The following is a 20,302-nucleotide window of genomic DNA, read 5'->3' on the forward strand; positions in this document are numbered from 1 at the left end:
GATCAGCTTTCTATGCAAATAGTGTCAAATAGCTTCTGGGTTTTATGTTTATTGCCCTTATCCCTTTTCTCATGACCAAAGGGTGCTTCCAGGGGACCATCCCCGAGGCAATGCCATTTCCAGCACTGTCCCTACTCGCCTGATCATTATATGGATTTGCTCTCCCTGTGGCTCTGCTGACAGTTGCTGAGGCACAGAGCCTGCCCCTGTTGTTCCAAAAATAGTGAGACGGAGAACTTGGCAGAGGGACATGATTTTCTATAACGAGCGTCCCTCTGAGATAATAGCTAGCACGGGTGCTATTGAGGCTGGTAGGGACTGGCCCGGGGACTCCAGAGCAGATAGTCATTGAACTGGTCCCATTTTATGAGGGCAGCCTGCTCTCTGGCACACAGCTTTCTTCCCCCTTTACAAGCTGTGGGCTGATATCATGCTCTCAACATGGAAGGAGAAGGTTTCTCCATGTCTCTGCTGGTTCTTGGGGCAGTCAGGCAGCTCTCCCAGGGTCAACATGGGCATAGTGTCATGTATTTCACCTCCCAGAAGTGTTAGCACTAACCTGGAGAGGCACCATCTCTGGAGGTATTTAAAAGATTGGTTGATACAGTGCTTAGAGATATGGTTTAGTATGTTTTTTGTCAGTATTGGATTGATGGTTGGACTCAATGATCTAAAAGGTCCCTTCCAACCTAGGCAATTCTGTAATTCTATAATTTTCAAGGAGGGCCCAGCAGCCGAAATGGTGGGACTGAGCAATGGCAGCTGGCTGGCTGCTCACCCACTCATTGGTTCCCAGATGCCACAAGAGAGGTCTAGGTGCCCTTGTGTGTCCAGGGGAGTCCTTCAGTCATGGTCCCTCCAGGGGATCTCCAGCAACAGCCTGGTTGTCCCTCAGCCACTCCACTGTCACCAAGTGGGTAGAACACAGGGCAGTGCCGGGGCAGAGCCTGGCATGGTGGAGGTGAGGAAGACTGGAAAGGCAGCAGCAGCCTTTTCGGGGCTGTGGTTAGATGAACAAGCATCCTGACACAGGCCTTGGAGCATGCTGGTGGGTGGTAAGGAAACGGTGAGGCCTCTGATGTTCTCTTTGAAAAGCACCGAGAGGGAGCCCTTTGGGAGCAGAGAGGAGAGCTTTGATCATCTCCCAGGCTCTAAACCCCCAGCCTGCCATCTCTGACACTTTGGGAAGGCACAACTCAGTATGTGCATATACCCAATAGCCAAGTGCACTTCTTGCTTTTCTGCAAGATTTTTTTCCCCTCTTGCCCCTTGGGCACCGAGGCTGTTGCTAGCCCCAAGCCACTGTGTTGGAGGACCAGCACGTGCTTCAGTGCTGTTCCTGGTAGCCAAGATCAAGTGATGATGGTGATGGGGACATCCTGTCCATAGGCCTGACTTTTTCCAAAAGGCTTGGTACAGCCTCGTGTGTCTTGTGGCCGTGAAATACAGGAAAGAGAGGGAGACACCCCACAGGGGCTTGCTGCAGAGTTCTTCTGAAGTCAGGATTGAAGGAGCTTGAGTTCCTCGTTACCTGGGGCCCTAGGGCAGTGAGTTAGGTTTTTGGGAGGGCTGTTGGACAGGGAGGTAGAGGGGAATTTCCTCTCTCCACCCTTGCTCTTCAGGGTGGCTTCTGCGTGTCTGCGTGCCCTCAACGTTGGCTTTGCGACCATGAGAGGGACAGTTGGTTTGTGCCTTTCTCTGGCTCCTTTCCTGTCTAGCACCAAATAAAGGCAGACTGGTCAAAACTGTCTTCCTATGGTTTTACAGTGTTCACATCCACCAAAACCCCATGACATCTTTGCTGTCACGCTGGCCTAAGTTGCTGGTAAACCAGATGTGTGAGGCCTCCAAAGCTCGGTCTGAAAGGCTCAGCTTTCTCTGACGTGCACAGTAACACCTTGCAGCGGTCTCTTCATTGCAGGAACGTACCAGGTCAGGGTTTTTAGTTGGGGTTTTTTTTTTTCGGTTTGGTTTTGGTTTTTTTTTCCAGGCAGACTGGTTTTGCTTGCAGAAGGTGAAATGAGATCAGACTGACATTTCTGATTTTATCTGTGAACTTTGCTGAGTGTCTGTCTACACTTGAGTCGCATGTTGAGGTGATATGAGCTGAAGTGAAAATATGAACTGAAGGGTTAGCTGCCGTCATTGGGTTGTAGCCCCTGAGTGTAACTTTCCCACCCCTGGCTCTTGAGGGACTTTGGATTGCATTTTTATGAAGCTGAGAAAATGCTTGTCTCCATCTGCAGTGGCTTATGAGAGAGATTTTAACTCTTCGACAAAATTATCAAGCTTAGTGCAAGGGTAGCTGAAGGAGATGTTGTTGCTTATTAGTTTCACAATACGTGAAACTAATACTTTTCTTTGAACTTAAAATCGAGGAAGTGGAACCAAGTCACGAACAGCCTGAGTGAGCAGGTCCCATTACTGAGGGGGGGGGGGAAGCTAATCACAGCTCAGAAACAGTCTCTTTGAATCTATATTGCTTTCAAGGTGATGTTTAAGGTGAGAGGATGGATCCAAAAAGCCCTCATAGCAAGCCATTTCCAAGTGGCCATTGGGTGTTTGAGTGCTCTTAATTTTCCTGAAGACCTTTGGCCAAGCTTGTGGAGGTCTCTAGCTCTCCCCGGCACCGTCTGAGGCCAGCAGATATTGCAAAAAATATTGCATATTTTTAAAAGCAGGCCAGAGCTGTCTCAACATAGTCACTCCAAACTGGAAACAGCAATTCCAATAGCTTTTTTCTGAATGAGGGTTGTAAAAAATAGCACGGTCTTTACAGAGCTACTGTCTTCTGAGACACCATAGTACCAGCCAGCTGAGGGATGCAGATGTCCTATGAATCTTTAATTAATGGGTGATGTATATAGCTTGATATTTCCTTATTTCTCAACTTATTCCCATCTAAGTTCAGCCAGCCCTTTGTTTTTTGATCTTTCAGATGGAAATGAGTGTCTGTGTAGTTTTCTGTGCCATTTTAAAAGGTTTGGAGGGGAAGATTAAATTTTATTTCTTCTTTCAATTTGTTTTGGGCTTTTTTGATACTTTGTTCTAATGGTGCCCAAGGTGGCTTTTTTTTTTTTTTGTAAATTGAGATTACATGGGTGTTTTCTTGTACATGATTTAGTTGGTTGACCTAGTATGTGAGATTGGGGTGGTTTTTTTCTACTTGGTATTTTTGTTTTGTTTCGAATGGAACAGGTACAAATGAACAAGTGTGATAAAAGTCATCATTTTGCATGTACGTTGAGTAAGTTTCTTGTCATGAGATGAGCTAATCACGCAACTCTGCTGTGAATTAGGCTGTCCTGAGGGGATGAGGAGGAAGGATGTGTGTGGTTCACTTGCATATTCCAAAGGACACATTGTTCCAGAGAAATGATTGAATTTTTGCGTTACGAAAACTCTTCAGCCTGTGAGCTTGAAATTTCAGCCGTGTGGTTAAGAAAACAGGGGCAGGAGTTTGGAGAGTGTAGTTAGGTCTGTGATTGATTATTATTTTATTTTATTTATTTGTTTGTTTTTCTGGAGCGGGTGAGAACCCGCAACTCCCATCAGCTCACCTGGGGTTGTGGCTGCCATCGTTCAGCTCTCCTGGAATGAGCTCAGCATTAATACCCCGCTGTGCACACATGTGTGCGGGAGGCAACCTTTACCCCAAGGGGACCCCACAGAGTTTATTTATGCAAATGGCGAGAGCCAATTTGTTATTCTCCAGGCAGTGTTTACGTGCCTCACTGCCGCAGCACAGGAAAAGCCTGTGTTGTGCCCACCGTCAGCAGCCTCAGATAGGAAAGTGTGGGTTTAAGTGGTAGCTGGTAATACCTGCCCCCCTTCCTGTAGCTGTGACAATGACACCGGTGGCTCTTTGTTAAAGGAGCTAAAAAACAAAGCCCAGTGTGGGGAAGTGACCCTCACTTCTCAGGAGGGTGCTCCCCAGCTGGCCCAGCCTGGAGGAGATGCCGCAGGCGCCTCACCCCCTTTCTGAGCTGGATGAGTTGCCATTGCACCTTCTTCTGGCTAAAAGCCACCCCCAAACCAGCAAAAGAATGAAACCTTCCCTTTCTCAGCCTTTCAGACGTGGCTTGGCCCACAGTCGTCTCCCCCATCCCCATAGCCCCAGGGCAGTATGTTCCTTGCTGTCACTCCAGTTTCTCCCAGGCAGAGGTGGTTACTGGGGCTGGCATGCACTTCTGCAGTCACTCAAGCAGAGAGGTGAAACGGCGACCAGAGCACCAAAAATCAGCTAGCAGATGGCCGTAAAACCTGCTGTCTTTCTGCTGCCGCCGCCTTGTTCGTCTGGGAGCCGTGGGCCATGGCGATGAGCGGAGGAGCAGCAGGGGCCATGGCCAGTCATCCCTGCGGCCAGGTTTAAGAAGTGTCACTAATGCATGCACGTAAGTCACAGAGTCACAGGATCTTCATGATTGGAAAGGATCTCTGATATCACCGAGTCCAACCACACACAGACAAAAGACCCCCACGATCTTGGGCACTAGAGCATGCCCTGAAGTGCCACGTCTACACGTTTCTTAAATACCTCCAGGGATGGTGACTCCACCACCTCCCTGGGCAGGCCGTTCCAGTGCCTGACCACCCTCTCAGGAAAGTCATTCTTCCCAATATCTCATCTAAACCTCCCCTGTCCCAACTTCAGACCATTTCCTCTGGTCCTGTCATGATTCCTTTGGGAGAAGAGGCCAACCCCCACCTCTCTACACCCTCCTTTCAGGGAGTTGTAGAGGGCAATGAGGTCTCCCTTCAGCCTCCTCTTCTCCAAACTCAACATGCCCAGTTCCCTCAGCCTCTCCTCGTAGGACTTGTTCTCCAGACCCCTCACCAGCTTGGTGGCTCTCCTCTGGACATGCTCCAGCACCTCAATGTCCTTCTTGTAGTGAGGGGCCCAGAACTGACCACAGCCCTCGAGGTGAGGCCTCACCAGTGCCCAGCACAGAGGCACCATCACTGCCCTGCTCCTGCTGGCCACGCTGGTCCTGACACAAGCCAGGATGCTGTTGGCCTTCTTGGCCACCTGGGCACACTGCTGGCTCATGTTCAGTCAGCTGTCCACCAACACCCCCAGGACTGAGATGGCATGATTTATTTGCATGCTCCCAGCAAGACCTAAGGTGGAGTGATTTGTGTGGGGTTTGTGGTCTACGAAGAGAGAGCAGGAACACCGGGAGCGCTGAGGGAGCCTACCAGCTCTTGTAATCATCTTGGGATAATTTGCTTGCAAGCTTCCTAAGCCCTACTACTCTTTTTGGAAACAGTAAACTTCTGCTGGGAAGCAGGAACACGGCTGTCTCTGTATGGAGGTGACTTTGAAAGCTGCCAAAACAGGAAAAAATTACTGACTTCCTTGGGGACACCTTTTGGCTTCAGTGAACTCAGATTGAGGTCAAAGATGATTTTCTAAGGAGTTGTGTGCATGAATTATTTCCAAAAAGATGAAATGTAAACTTAGTGGAATTCCTGATATATAATTTATATATATATTTATAATATTTTTTTTAGGAGGGTGGAGGGACAGTTGGACCATTGCTCTAAATGGCAGTCACCAGTATGTGGATTGTCCCATCCAGTAGCTTTTGCAGTCAGGGACTCTCTTCAAGCCCAAAGAGCACCCCACTACGACAACAAACAAATAAAGTAGATCTATTTAACTGCTGTCAAACAACTGTCCTTAGGACGGAGTATGTGCTTCCAGTAACCTTTGAGTAGGTGAACAAATACAGATGGCAAACTGAAATTTAAACAAGTTTAAAAAAAAAACCCAAGCAGGTCTCTTGCACTGACATCGGCAAGGCTAAGCTCTAGATGTGGGCCAGCCTTGAAACGAGCCCACTCCATCCCATGGACTTTTTGGGTTTCCTCGAAGTGTTTCTTTAATTTGCAGTAACAATTGCTCTTTTTTGGCTTTATTCACCTCGAGCCTGGTCCAGAGATGGTGCAATGTGGTTTCCTCACGCGGTGCCGCTGCTGCGGAGGCTCTCGCGTCACGGCTTCCTGTTGACTCAAATGCTCTTTTCTTACTGTTGCGGACGTCAAACAGAGATAGCAGATCGGGGAAGGCTTCTGAGCAATGCAAAAGAGAAAAATAGAAATGTGAGGATTTTTGGCATTAAGCCCCTGCGAAAAATAACACTCCAGCTTTCGGCTCCTCCCAGTTCCTGCTGGTAGAGCCCAAGAAAGGAGGCACATAACTCTGTCAGCTCAAATTTGCAACTATCTGAACTATCCACCTTTTTTTAGATTTCCTGGCTGCTATTTAAGCGATTTATTTACTCTTACTCTGCCTGCTGCAAATTGCATATTTTTAATTTTTTTTTGCTTTTTTGTTTATTGTATTTCTCAGTGATTCCTGAGAGAGTAGTTGACCTTTGCAGTTTAGCAAGCTGGTGGCCTTGCTTGAGAATAAAAAACGGAAGACCCTGCTTGGCTCTTAGATTCTGGTCCCCAAAGGGTGGTCATTAGTGCTGATTTTTCTAATACTGTTGCCAGGTATGTAGCAGGCCAATGCACAAATGCTGTGTTATAAACAGGCTGCAATACTGATCTTGCTCTTTTCTTCGGCAACCTTGTGGGATTCCTAAGTGTTAGAGAACAGGACAATAAGCTGCACCTCTTTTAAAAAAAAATGTAAAATACAAGTGAGTAGTCCAAAGCTTTGTTAGGCCTAAATGGGAGAGGTTCTGTAATGAAATAATCCATATTTATGCTTGACCTGTGAAAAGAGAGCATGGGGGGAGGTGAGGCGTTAGCTGTTACCCTTCTGAGTAACCTGGGCAATGGTACTTGCTCAGGGTTGCAGTTAGTCTGAAGCAAGAGCTGTTTGTAACAAAAAGATGCTAATTCCATGTCAGCAGTGGTGTGATTTTTTTAAAACTGGCTGTTTCTGGGCTCACCTGAACATTTGAGAAAGAATTAGCAGTATCTTCCTGTAAGCATCATAGTACAGATAAGTATATCCATATGGGCCGTGGAGTTTTGCCAGTGCTGGAGAAGCAGGACGTGTATGTTTTAAGATAGGAAGAGTTAACTTTGTTCCCCTGAAGCTCACCTTTAAGAATAGAAATAAGAGTAGGAAGTACATGCATGTTCACCTAACTGTATGCATGTTTATACAAGCATATTTATTACTTACATAAATACGCACACACTCATCCCTTGTCAGGTTCCGGGAAAACTAAGGTACTTCCTCTTGTAGATCGGGCAAGAGGGATCTATTTTTTAAGGGTGGGCTTGAAGAGATGCCTGGGCAAGCTGGGCTAGATAAGCATATGGAGCATATGGCTCCAGACTACTGTGCCACCATCTAGCGTGACCTGGACTGGCTGGAGAGCTGGGCAGAGAAGAACCTCATGAGGTTCAACAAGAGCAAGTGTAGGGTCCTGCACCTGGGGAGGAAGAACCCCAGGCACCACTAGAGGTTGGGGATGGACCTGCTGGAAAGCACTTCTGAGGAGAAGGATCTGGGGGTCCTGGTGGAGTAAACTCTCCATGAGCCAGCAATGTGCCCTTGTGGCCAAGAGGCCAATGGGATCCTGGGCTGCGTAGGGAAGAGTGTGGCCGGGAGGTGGAGGGAGGTCATTCTCCCCCTCTGCTCTGCACTGGGGAGGCCACAACTGGAATCCTGCCTCCAGTTCTGGGCTCCCCAGTTCCAGAGAGACAGGGAACTGCTGGAGAGAGTCCAGCGTAGGGCAACAAAGGTGCTGGAGGGATTGGAGCATCTCCCTGCTGAGGAAAGGCTGAGAGAGCTGGGGCTCTTTAGCCTGGAGAAGAGAAGGCTGAGGGGAGACCTTCGTAATGCTTCCAAGGATCTAAAGGGAAATTTTTGAATCAAACTGCAACAGTTCAAGGGTTTAGTTCTGTGACAAATCACTGAGTCCTTCCTCTCACAATTAAGCAAGCGCTTCTTTTGCATGCGTTAAACCCAGACTGTTGAGGATGCAGCTTAAGCAAGTGCCTCCCTATCTGTAAACTTTCACAAAAACCAGAGCAAAGCCAAAAAAGAAACCTCAGAGACCTCAGCTCATGTGGTTAATGAGCTCAACTTTATTGGGCAGGTTGCTTTTCTGCCCAGCAGAAGCTTTGGTTTATACTTCATCCTTATCAGTTCCTTCCTCACCCAAAGGTCTCCACAAGTTGATAATCAGAGGAAACCTGAAATCTGAGGGCCCAAAAGGCCATGCAAGAGTAAGGCAGGAAACCCCATTCTGGAAGACAACACATGTTCCCCAGAAATAGCATTGGGGTACCCTCAAAATAACGTTGTCATTGCTCTTCCCCAGCTCTTGTGCTGTCGCGGTGAAGCTGCAGCCTGTGAGCAGTCTGGGGATGCACGTTATATTTTGGAGCATCTTTCCCCAGAGGGCTCCTGTGTTTAGTATGGAGCAACTGACTTCTTACAGATTTCTCTTGTGCCCACTCAGGCTTATCATCCTCTGCCGATTCAGGCTAAGGACAGTTTGGGGAACCCTCCAGGAGGCAGTTAGTGAGGAGCACACACCTACTGATATGCATAATACATATCTGAAGAGGAATTAATTTCATTACTGGGGGCAAAATTTGCAGGGGGGGTGGAGTGCACAGCAAGGATCTAGCAGATCTTCCTGGTATTTAGTTAATCCTTATTGAAAAAATCAGGATTATTTTTTTTCCCCACCCCAACGTCTCGTGCTTAATCTGGTTTTGTTTTAGAGATAATAGTTTTACTTAGAATTTTCTAAGGCTGCCAGAGGGTATGATTAATGCTGTTCATATCTGTTGTGTTTGCGTGTGTGAAGGATCGCCTGTTCTTTGTGATGGAGTTCGTAAATGGCGGGGACTTGATGTTCCACATTCAGAAGTCGCGTCGCTTCGATGAAGATCGGGCCCGGTTCTATGCTGCAGAAATCATTTCAGCCCTTATGTTTCTCCATGAAAGAGGCATCATTTATCGGTGAGCTCTGCATTCATTCATTCATTCTCTTTCAACCCCACGGCTGACATGATAGTTCGAGTTTTCTGCTTCCATAAATAACTGTCACTTGCTGCCCACCAGGAACAAGTTGTCAGCTGGGATAATGGTACCTCCACTTTCCCCCCTGCACATCCAAGGTGCACCAGTTTCCAGGAAGGAGTGAGATTTCTGGCTGCAGTATGGACTATAGGGGGCAAACACATAGTAAAACAGGTTTTCCTTCTGAGGTGCAGGGACTAGATTTTGTGTTGGTGCCAATTCACGTTTCTCTGCAGACTTTAGCTGGTTTATATCAGCCCCAGAGCTGCCCCTTGTCTGCCCCTCAGATGCCTGCATGGCTGCTGGGCACCAGCTGCTGACCAGCAGAAGCTTCTGCTGTCCTGCTCTGGGCCCAACCTGCTGCTGGAGATGACGTGTCAAAGGGATGACAAAGGGAGAGGCATCAAGTGAAACCTTCCTAGGTTTTCTGGGAGGTGAATGCAAGGAGCTGTTGCTTTTGCCACTGGGTGCCTTGTTATTTGGAGGCTGATGTGTGCTGGTTACACCCCAGCCTCTGTTTCCCTCTGTTAGCTATGGGGCTGTGTTTAAAACCTGTCTATTTGACATACCTACCCAGTGCCACTCAGCTCAGCCACTAAAAGTCTTTTCATTCCTGCCGTGATCCTACAACAGGAATTTTTCCTTCCTGTCCGTGTCTGGCATCCTTTTGTCTGCGACAGGATCGGAGCATCATTGATTCTCTGCATCAGCCCCTGCTCCCAGGTCCCAAGGATGTTCTGAGGAAGCCATTTCTCATATGCAGTGCTCTGGTTTTTTTGCGGGGGGTGTCATTCCTCTGTACTTAGGTGAGCAGTTTGATTATATTTGTTGCCTTCTACTGCCAAAGTGCTCCACTTACTCCACTTATTGACTGGGCTTTTGTGTCCAGTTTTGGGCCCCTCACCACAAAAGAGACATTGAGGGGTTGGAGCGGGTCCAGAGAAGGGCAACGGAGCTGGTGAGGGGTCTGGAGAACAAGTCTCTTGAGGAGAGGCTGACGGAGCTGGGGGTGTTCAGCCTGGAGAAAAGGAGGCTGAGGGGAGACCTTCTCACTCTCTACAACTCCCTGAAAGGAGGGTGTAGAGAGGTGGGGGTCAGTCTCTTCTCTCAAGTCACAGGCGAGAGGACAAGAGGAAATACCCTCAAGTTGCTCCAGTGAAGGTTCAGGTTGGATATTTGGAAGAATGTTTACACTGAAAGGGTTCTTAAGCCTTGGAATGGGCTGCCCAGGGAAGTGGTTGAGGCACCATCCCTGGAGGTGTTCAAAAGATGGGTTGACATGGTTTAGTGATATGGGTTTTATTTTGTATGGTTTTCTTTTGGTTTTTTATCAGAGTTAGGTTGATGGTTGGACTAGATGATCTCAAAGGTCCCTTCCAACCTAGACAATTCTATGATTCTAAGCATCAAGGCTTGGACCAGCCAGCATGGATCATAAAGCCGGTCTGCTGCGCGGGGCCCTCCCTAACCCCCATGGCAATTCAACCAACATCCTCCCGTGTAAACCAGGGGCTGAGCAAGACCTGTTCTGGGTGGAACAGAACATGCAGAGCAGGGAGATGTAGGCACTGAGACAGTTGGGTCACACAGAAAGGTTTGTTTCTGACATGCTTTGCAGAACGCCTCTGGCATCCTCTAGCACAGAGTCAGTTGTTTATTTTGGAATAGCATCACCTGAATTCCAGCAGCAAAGTGTGTGTATTTGGGTATGGTCTGCTGTGGCCCTAGCTCAGTTCTACTTGTTGTATGCCAGTACTGCAAAGAATAACTTCAGCTCTCTCTCTTAGCTGCTTGGTTACAGCTGGGACCCACAGCTGGGTCCAGGATGGGACCAGTTCCAGTCCCAGTCAGGCACCGTTAGTACTAGTACCCACCAGACTGTGGGTCTGATGGTGAGGTGATGGGATAGGTCAAGTAAAAGCAACTTCTCTTTCTCTTCCTAGCTTGAGCTCCAGTAAGAAACCAGATGGTCAGGTGAGGATAGAGAATGTTAAATTATTTTTAAGTATGAAATCATATGATATATGTGGCGCAGAGAAATAGAGGAGGCGTGTAATTTTAATATTCTCCAGGTCCTGACAGTGAAAATTGAAATATGAAAATTACTAGTGATATATACCATATGTATTGAGCTTCTAAAGCACTGTGATTGTCTGCACAGAATAGCAAATCTACTTACTCTGCAGCTGGATTTCAGTCTAATTCTTCCCTTGTGAATAATGTCAGCTGCTGAAGAGAGACTCTGCCAGATAATTACACAAATGACATTATCCTTAAAATAGTGACATCCAGTAGTTATTGTCAATCATTCGGCAGCAAAACTGTGTCTGTGCATAATGTAATGCCACTGTGCTTACAGCTTGTCCTGTCCCCTCCCAGCCTGCTGCCCGTCACAGGGCAGGAGCAATCGATCCCTATGGGTTTTGGCACTCTTCAAGTGCTGCTGTAATTCATGATAGAAACTGGAGGAGTAATTGGAAAGCTTCTTGAACAACTGCATGGGCTTTGATCTTGTTGGAAAACTGGTTGAACCGTGGAGTCAGGTAGCTTCAGCTGCACGGGGCATACACTGGAGGGTGACTTGATTATATTTATTTTTTTTTAATTAGTTGGAGTGACTCTGTTCTGGAAGATGTAAGGGGAGTCCTCTGTGGCTGTACCGAGCTGAGGTTGCTTCGGTTGGGTGGTGAACACTGAGCTCCAGGAATGAGCTTACAGGGTGGAAGGAGATACTCGGAAGGAAATCACTGCGCTTGTGTAAGACAGTTTGGAGATTTTATGATCAGAATGTGAGGGCTTGCTTCGGGAGCTGGGAGCAGGGGGGAGAGGCACCAGGGAAAGCCTGATCAGAAAGCGTTTTGCCACAAATTGCTCCATGAGCCTCTTTCTGTATTCCCGGGGTCAATGGAGTAAGAGAGGTGCTGGCCTTGAATACCCTGGCTCATTTGGTTTTCTTCTGGGCTAACATTAAACATAGCAATACTATATTTTTCCTTGCCCCCTTCAAGATGAAGCAGTTTGGCAGAGAGTCTGCATTTACCCACACAATGGTAGTTCTCTGGGTGAGTCAAATTGCTTCTGCGACAAGCGCTGTGAAAAGCTGCATCTTCTCTCCTTCAAAACGCCAGGGAGGCTTGAAAGCTAACACGGAGAGTTCATTGAGAAGCAGCTGAAATGTGTCACTTTGGCGTGGGGTGACAGTGCTGGTAACAGTTCAGATCAGGTGTTTGTTGATTCCTTTCCCAGCCACACATTTACAGCAGTTTGAAGTAGCTGTAGCAGAATATTTCTGCAATTTGCTGCCGTGAGTCCGTGAGAACGGGGTTCCCGAGGCAGATGATGTATTTTGGTTATATGGGACTTTTTGACATTAAGAGCAGGCTTACTGCTGGATGGGTGCTCTCATAGGACAGTTTTCATGATGCAACTGAAAGTACATGTTTAGTTGTCTTCTCACTTCAAGGAAACTCTGCTATTTTTCACTAAGTCCTGGCCAGAATAGAAGTCCCATAAATGTATGTGTGTGTGTATTTGGCATTTTTTGAGAGAGACCTTTCAGTTTCACAGTTTTTTTGTTGTTGTTGAGGTTTTGTGTTTGGTTTGGTGGTGGTTTTTTTTTTTTTCATTTGCAACACTGCAAAGGAGAGACGTCTTTCTGGCTTTATCAAGGCAACATCTCTGGCTTGCTCTAAGCTGAGGTTTAGTTCTTAACTCAGCAGTGCCTATTTATAGTTGCTTCCTGAAAAAAAATGTCAACAAGTGCAGTGTGGTTCCTTATCCCATCACACAGGGGGTAGGACTAGGATGCATCCAGCCATGAAAGCAAACATTTCAGCATGTCAAATTATAGTATGTTATGCACCTCCTAACCACAGAGGGGTAGGACAAGGACGAATTTGGGATCAGCTCATGCTGGATGTTGCCAGGAAAAGGTTAGGCGATAATCAAGGCTATTGTAGATAAAATCTTTGCTCACGGGGTGGTATTCTTGCACTGCTGCTTTCTTTAAGCTTACTTCTGAAGGAAAGTAGTATGCTGGGTCCCATGGCAGGTAGGTAGGTTGGTTTGTGATTTTTATCTGAAGACTGTATGTGCTATTTTTCCTCCAGAAAGCTCTTCCCGACTTGGTTTCCAGTTGAGCGGTTCGCAGTGCAGGGGAAACATGTTTTGGCTTCTCTGCGTGCTGGAAACAAAACAAAACAGCATTTGTATCCGAGCAGTATTAGGTTGCTTAATGACTTACTTGATGCAGATGGGCTAGTCCACTCCGTCTCCTAAAACGATAATAAATATTATAAGGGTTTATTTTAAAAGCGGGACTTTTCCTTCCATCTAGCCTTACCGTAAGAATGGCTGCTCTGCCCCGCTGCCCTCAAATTAGTATCTTTGGGTAGGTTGATGACCAGCTCTGCTGGTGGATAGGGCCACTCGCCAAGGTCTTGGTAGAGGCATCGTACCTGTGTGCTGAGGGCAAATGCAGGTGTTTTCTTCAACTTGGTTGTTGTGGGTTGGTTGATTTTTTGGAGGAGAGGGCTTAGATGTTTGCCCTGTAGCCCTTTTTGAAAGCTAATGGCCTTTTCACAAGCAACCTAGTGGCATGGTCTTGATTTTTATGACCAACCTTCTTTCTCTCCCTCTGCAAATATGTCTCGCTGGTAGGATGCTGGGGCTGAGAAGGTCACCTTTCAGAACGTGTCTCCGCTCCCTGCAGAGGTGATACAGCATACAGAGTGACACACCTGGGCTGTATCTGGAAGCAGAGGCAGCGTCACCTTCGCACCCTGCATTTTAATGCTGATTTTGCCAGCCCTAGGTATGGAGTTGGATGGTAGAGACCTGTGTGTCCCAGTTTACCGCTTGGCACAGCGCAGTGGTGGATACGTCATTAAGGATTTAGGTAGCATAGCATGTAAGTAATGTAGCTGACCAAGAGCCAGAGGAGCTAAAAGGCTGGGCTAGAGAGGTTGAGTCAAGGACTAGTTGTTGGCTGGTTGAAGAACCTTCTTCTTATCTTGAAGGCTCATGCTAGTCAGCTTATTCTACAGCCTTTGTGTCTGTATTGGCATTTCTAATGCCACTGGCCCTTCTAGACGTGCTCGGGATCTGTGTGTGCTCCATCACGCCTCTGAATGTGGGGTGATGTGCACAGAGTCCCCATGTTCTGGTGAGGCACCAGCCACCATTAAGCAGGTCCCGTGACTTGATTGTGTTTAATAGGATGCGTGGTCCCTTTGGAAGGCAAAAGGTAATTATACAATTATCCAGATGAGAACACGGTCTTGCCTTGGGGGCTGAACACTAGCTCTCGGGGAAAATAAGATAGCATCATTAACAGGAAGTGTTTACTTTTCTGTGTGTAACCTGAAAGCATCACCTTCATGTGTGTAGCACTCCTTATCACAGGGAAAAGCTTCATCTCCTGTGAGATCTGGAAGGGTTGCTGAATACTGGCCAGGTCTCTGAAATCATCACCTTTTCTTAGTGTAGGAGACCAGTCAGGTCCGCAGCTGTGTGTCTCATGACTCTTGACTTTTATAGAGAATGATTTTTTTTTTGCCACAGATCCGTTCCCTTGCCAATTCAAACAGTAAGCCTGTGACACCTGAAGGAAGCTTTACATGAGGCTTTTGCAGAGACCAGTTTTGCTGGAAAGACTCTTATTGACTGAAACAACACGAAAGCTTCTTTCAGCAAAATCAATTTAAAATTACACACTGAAAATAGAAGCTGAATGCCTTTCCTAATTACATACAGCCACTGTCAACAGGGCAATTTGTACTAGTCTGCTGTTTGCTTTTTCCATGGGTCAAGACGTTGTAGACATGGGATTCCTCGTGTTCTCTCTCTATTGTTTTGGGGAAAGGAGTGGGGTGGCAACTGGTGATTTTGTTTATTTTCATCTCATGCCCTTTTTCACATCTGGAGCCAGATCTTGTTTCCTCTGAAGTCAAGGGGCTTCCCCCAAGGAGGTAAATGAGCAGTTGAACAGGATCTGTGACTGGTACCAGCAGTGCCCTGCAAGGCAAACTGGCTGGCTGGGGGGGCTATCCAGGGATTACCACTGGTTTGCTTAGGTGCTTTGTTTTCTTAGCAAATAAAGATAAATCTTTTGTTTAATGAGGCGGTTTTAAGCTTTTCTGAAAGTTCTTGCTTGACTGTGCTACAGTAGGTGCACCTGTAGGTAGTCTTTGATGTATTGGATGCCTCCCTCTTCCCCACCCTGGCTTGGCCGAAGGCAGGCTGAGGTTTGCATCCCAGAGGAGAGGGTGGGAAACTGCTCAGCCAGTCCCAAAATGGGTGTGAGTCTCTGCTCTGTGGAGCACCATGACCTCAGCTGTGGAATCTGGTCCCTGTCACTTCAAGACCTCGATTCAGGAGCGCTCCTCGACTCAGCACTTCCCTGGATTGGGGCCCTGAAGACAGGAGTAATATATGTATGAAGGATGTGCTCTATTATGAGAACAGCGGAAAGAATGAAATATAAGCTGATTTTTTACGGTGAACGAGTGAAGCAAATTGGTAAAAAGCTGCAAATTGGCACAGAGTAATGTACCAACATCCCTGTCCCTCCAACAACTGCTTAGTGCAGAAGAGAAATTTTCACGGTGGAATGACCGGAAGTGCTTCCTTCAGCTTTAGGAAACACAAAGGAATGTTTCTTAGGGTCAGGAGTGTAGTTATGTCTGTGGCTGTCTCATCTGACAGTCGCCAGCTCGTGCAGACGGATCTGTGCTTCTGGCCAGTGCATCTTCCACATTGTGTTCCACTCACACGTGGTCGTTGCATGCTCGCAAGCTGGGCTCTCTTACAGCCTCTGGCATGCAGTGTTTAAAGTGGTGTTTCTCTGCACTTGGTCAAATGGAAAATGCAGAGAGAAATACCCAGCCTCTCACGTTTCCATGTCATGTTTAATCAGTCAGTGTGTGGGACAGTTTAGTCCTGATTTACAGTTATGCTTACGAAGAGCAGTCCACGTATCAGATCTCTGTGCCCCATTGACTCCACTGTATATAGTCTGTGAACTTTAATGCAACTTTCCACATGACTAAGGACTGCTGAATAGCCTACAGGAGTTATTGGCTCTGCTAGTGTCTACTTTTCCTTTGTGATTATTTAAAGGCATTGATTTGAAACTCGCAAACCCTGCACATAGCGAGTTTGTATAAATCATTAAAAACCATAGTTTGAAGGGGCCTCAAGAGTTTGTCTAGTTCATCCGCCTGCCCCAAGGCTGGGTAACCCTTACCTAAATGCAAATCCCTCATACTTTCACTTTTTTCCTTTAGTGTAGTTGTTAATTTGCATGTAATAACTTGTGTACTACCCTCTTACAGGCAGGGACTCTCATTTACCAGATATTTAAATGAGAGCTCAGTCTTAGTTGGGAAAACAATAAAAACAAGTCATGCTGCTCATGCGTGGAGGGGATAAGTGATTAGACATGACTTGTATTCTGTCATTCCTTTTGTGACTAATATATCCTTATAAAGGCATTTCACAAGTAAAAAGCATGCAGAAGAAATAAAACTTTAAGAAATAGCTATCTATAACAATTACAGCCATGTTCTTAAAGAAAGGAGTTAGTCTCACTCAGTCTTTTAAGTCCCAGAGCACCTGGGAATATTTAGGTTAGAAATTCTGAAACTAAGAAACAGTCTTTTCTCCAAAAAGGCTCTTTTTCTGCCTTTCCTGCCGTCTTCATGCTTTCTTAAAGACATGAAGGTCATGAGAAGGCAAAAAAAAATACAAATTGAAATAAATTTTAAGAGGTTATGTACAATTTATTTTTTAAAACTCCCCCTAAGTATTACTCCTACCTTTTTAAGCGGGACTGATCATCTGACTTTTAACATGTTCCCTGATACCAAGGGCATTCAGGCCTATGATTTTTAGGGCCCAATTTTGAAAACTCTTGCTCTGAGATCTCCAGAATCGCCTAGCATTAATCCAATGATTTTGTTGATCTTTGTATCCACCTCAAATCTAATGCCAGATAATATCACCTCCAAGTTAGCATTAGGGAGGCTGATATATATAGCTGAGGAAAAGGTCTCTGTCAACCTTAATAAATGCTTTGTACAGTTTTTTTTTTAAAAACAAAGATTATGCCAACAAAACGCTGTTGCGTTGGCTCCCTCTGACTTGCTGAAATGGAAGATTTCTTCCAACATGACATGTTGCGGTGGGAGAAGCTACTATGTATGTAAGGGAGACAATGAGAAAATCAGTATTATTGACATACGTGGCCTGCAGCAACTGCCGTAGCTATCCAGGGAGAATTTGGCTTAGTTTTATCAGCTGTAGCAAGATCAGCACCTGATGTTTCCTTGGTCAATAATACCAATGTTTAGTTTCTGTTCCAGTGCCAGTGAGCATGTCGATACTTTTTGTTTTATGCAGAGGGATTTTGTAAAGTCACTCAGCAACTTTTAATCATAGAATCGTTCAGGTTGGAAAAGACCCTCGGGATCATCGAGTCCAACCATCAACCCCACTCTACAAAGTTCTCCCCTACACCACATCCCCCAACCCCACACCTCAACGTCTCTACAATGTCCTCTCAAGGAGTTGTAGAGAGTGATGAGGTCTCCCCTCACTCAGCCTCCTCTTCCTCAGACTAAACACTCCCAGCTCCTTCAATCGCTCTTCATAAGATTTATCTCCAGGCCCTTCACCGATGATACCTATGGTGCAATTGGAACACCTTGTCTTCAGATCCTAGTTCAACACCATCAGCTGCCTGTAATGATTGCAGAAAGAAACTAAAGATAATAGCACAGTAGAAAATTTCAACTATTACATGGTAACGCTGCAGGAATTGTTGTCTGGTTTACAGTTCAAAATTTCTCTGAGAGAAGATGCTTCCATCTCCACTCTGGGCAGGACAGCGGGCACAGCTTTTCTCCTGCCCTCTACGCACCAGCCAAGGTGCGGGGCTACCTAACTGCTGGTGTGGGCCAGGATCATTTGCCCCATCCCTGGAGGGGTTCAAGGCCAGGCTGGATGGGGCTTGGAGCAACCTGGTCTGGTGGGAGGTGTCCCTGCCCAGGGCAGGGGGGTTGGAACTCAATGATCTTTAAGGTCCCTTCCAACTCGAACCATTCTGTCATTCCACGATGTGGATTGCAAAGCCTTATTCCCATGCAGCAAGGGGAAAGCATTGCTCATCACTTGGCATCCGAGTCGTAGCACCTTTGCTGTTAACAGGGTTGAGAACCTCCCCTTTTATGAGGCTGTGCCTAAAGGCACGATTTAGTCTCAGAATTATATTACCCGATTATTATTCCACTAAAGCAGGTGGCAGTGCTCCAGCTGACAACAATGGAAACAGGAGCATATTCAAGTCTCAACGCTGTACAAAGTCTGATGTATTTAAAACCACGGAGATCCCCCACTCTCTGAGCTGATGTCTTCTGAATCAACTAAAGTTTCACAAAGCAGGATTTATTATTAACAGCTAGAGCTGCTTTCACAAATCTCTCGGCAGCGTAGTAGGGGAGTGCTCCTGAATCAGGAAAATTACTTCCAGCTAGGAGAGGTTATTTCCCAGCTAAATCTCTGATCCAGGCATACTGCCGTGGCAAAGTCCACCCAATGAGGATGCCCAGGGAGGTGGTTGAGGCACCATCCCTGGAGGTGTTCAAAAGACGGGTTGATGTAGTGCTGGGAGATATGGTTTAGAGATGGTGTTGCTTTTTGTTTGTTGTGCGGGTGTCTGTTTTTGTCAAAGTTAAGTTGACAGTCGGACAAGATGATCTTTAAGGTCCCTTCCAACCTAGAAGATTCTGTGATTCTGTGAATGTTTGTGTCTGAACCTTTTCTGATGTCCACCATTTTGGGGAAGGCAGCAGTGTCACGGTGCCTTGCCACAGTGGGTCACGGCTTCTTTGTCCACTTTGTTGGAAAAGCGAGGGGATGGGAAAGGAAACTGGGAAAAACAGGGTTAGCTGTGCAAGGTCACAGGGGAAAATGACTCCATGTGCAAATCTGTGTTGTAGAAAGGGTGGTAGGAAGCGATCCCTTCAAACTCTTCGTAGATTTTTAAATAAGCCTGCGTGAGGTGTCGCAACAAGCTGCAGCCTATTTCAGCACACGGGCTCTGTGGCACCCCTGTTAGACTCCGAGCTGGTGTGTGACATTTAACATGCAGGCTTCAGGTTTTCTCCTTCCTTCTCTGGATCTGGTTACATTCCTTCTGACATTTACCTGAGTATGAAGACGTAGCAAGGTCCCATGTCCTCGTTGACTTGTGCCTAAAAGCTGAATTAGTATTGCTTTGTATTTCTGTTTGTCGGTATCTCTTGACGTCAGCATAAGTTGAGGAATTGCGTGCTTATCTGTGTTTTGGGGATTTTTGATACAATCTTATCAACTTAATTTACCTTTTGCCATTGCACGCGTCTTCTATTTATTTTTTCCTCTTCTTTTATAACCATTCTTCCTAGCTGGAGCTCCCCACTTCAGTACTTCTCATATCATTAGTTCAAAACCTGGTGCCCAAACGGCAGCTTTACAGCCAGAATTTCTACTTTCAGCCACTGTCGAGCACAGAAGGGAGCACGGATCTTGGCAGCTGGCTCCTGCTTCTTGCTCCTCTGCCCAGCCGTGATAAATGAGAAAGCCAAGGAGCTGCTCTGATTCATGCCAGCTGGCCAAGCTCCCAAAGAGACAGCCCACCCACTGCGAGGGCTACAGCACAGCACTGCCCGGAGCATGGAGCAAGAGCTGACCCTGCCAGCCCTGCTCCTGCTGGGATCTCCTTGGGGCCAGGACCAACCTCCTTGGGAGGGTCACAGCTCTCCATCTCCTCTGTGCAGCTTGAGGTGCAGCAGGCCAGCCAAGCTTCAGCTGGTCCAACTCACACCTTGAGTTGCAGAGTTAATTGCAAAGCCATGACGGCTGATTGATGGCAGCCAATCTGCTTGGTGGTAGGTTTGAGCTGGGACTACACTAACTCATACCTGAACTAACTGTTTTTCCCCCTACACAAAGAGAAGATGCCCAAATAAGGCTTTATTGCATCATATCTGATGCTTTTATCTTTGAGCCACTATGAAACATACTTTCCTGTCTGCTTTCAGAAAGGCAATGCTAACCTGGGCTTCTGGTTTTGGAAAGGAGCCAGAGCAAAGTGGGATCAGCCTTTGAACCTCTAAAGCTGCAAGACATCTGTGGCTTGAGTGGGCTGAAGTCTGATTCACGGGTGGAGGGTCTCTGTGTTGCATGTCCCCCTGTGCTCTTTTGATCTCGTGAAATTGCCCTGCTCACTGATGCTCAGATTGGTGACTGCCCTCGCAGGGA

The 20,302-nt window shown here is 46.7% G+C and overlaps 1 protein-coding gene across 1 annotated transcript in view; it reads left to right on the forward strand.

Moving 5' to 3' along the window:
- Window positions 1–20,302, forward strand: part of PRKCH (protein kinase C, eta) — a 134,485-nt gene that overhangs the window by 76,398 nt on the left and 37,785 nt on the right. The window contains exon 10 of the mRNA XM_014966572.1: window positions 8,787–8,941. Coding sequence (XP_014822058.1) covers window positions 8,787–8,941 — 155 coding nt within the window. The remainder of the gene's footprint in view (window positions 1–8,786; window positions 8,942–20,302) is intronic.

This window comes from Calidris pugnax, unplaced genomic scaffold (genome assembly GCF_001431845.1).
Source record: "Calidris pugnax isolate Ruff unplaced genomic scaffold, ASM143184v1 scaffold74, whole genome shotgun sequence".
NCBI lineage: Eukaryota > Metazoa > Chordata > Aves > Charadriiformes > Scolopacidae > Calidris > Calidris pugnax.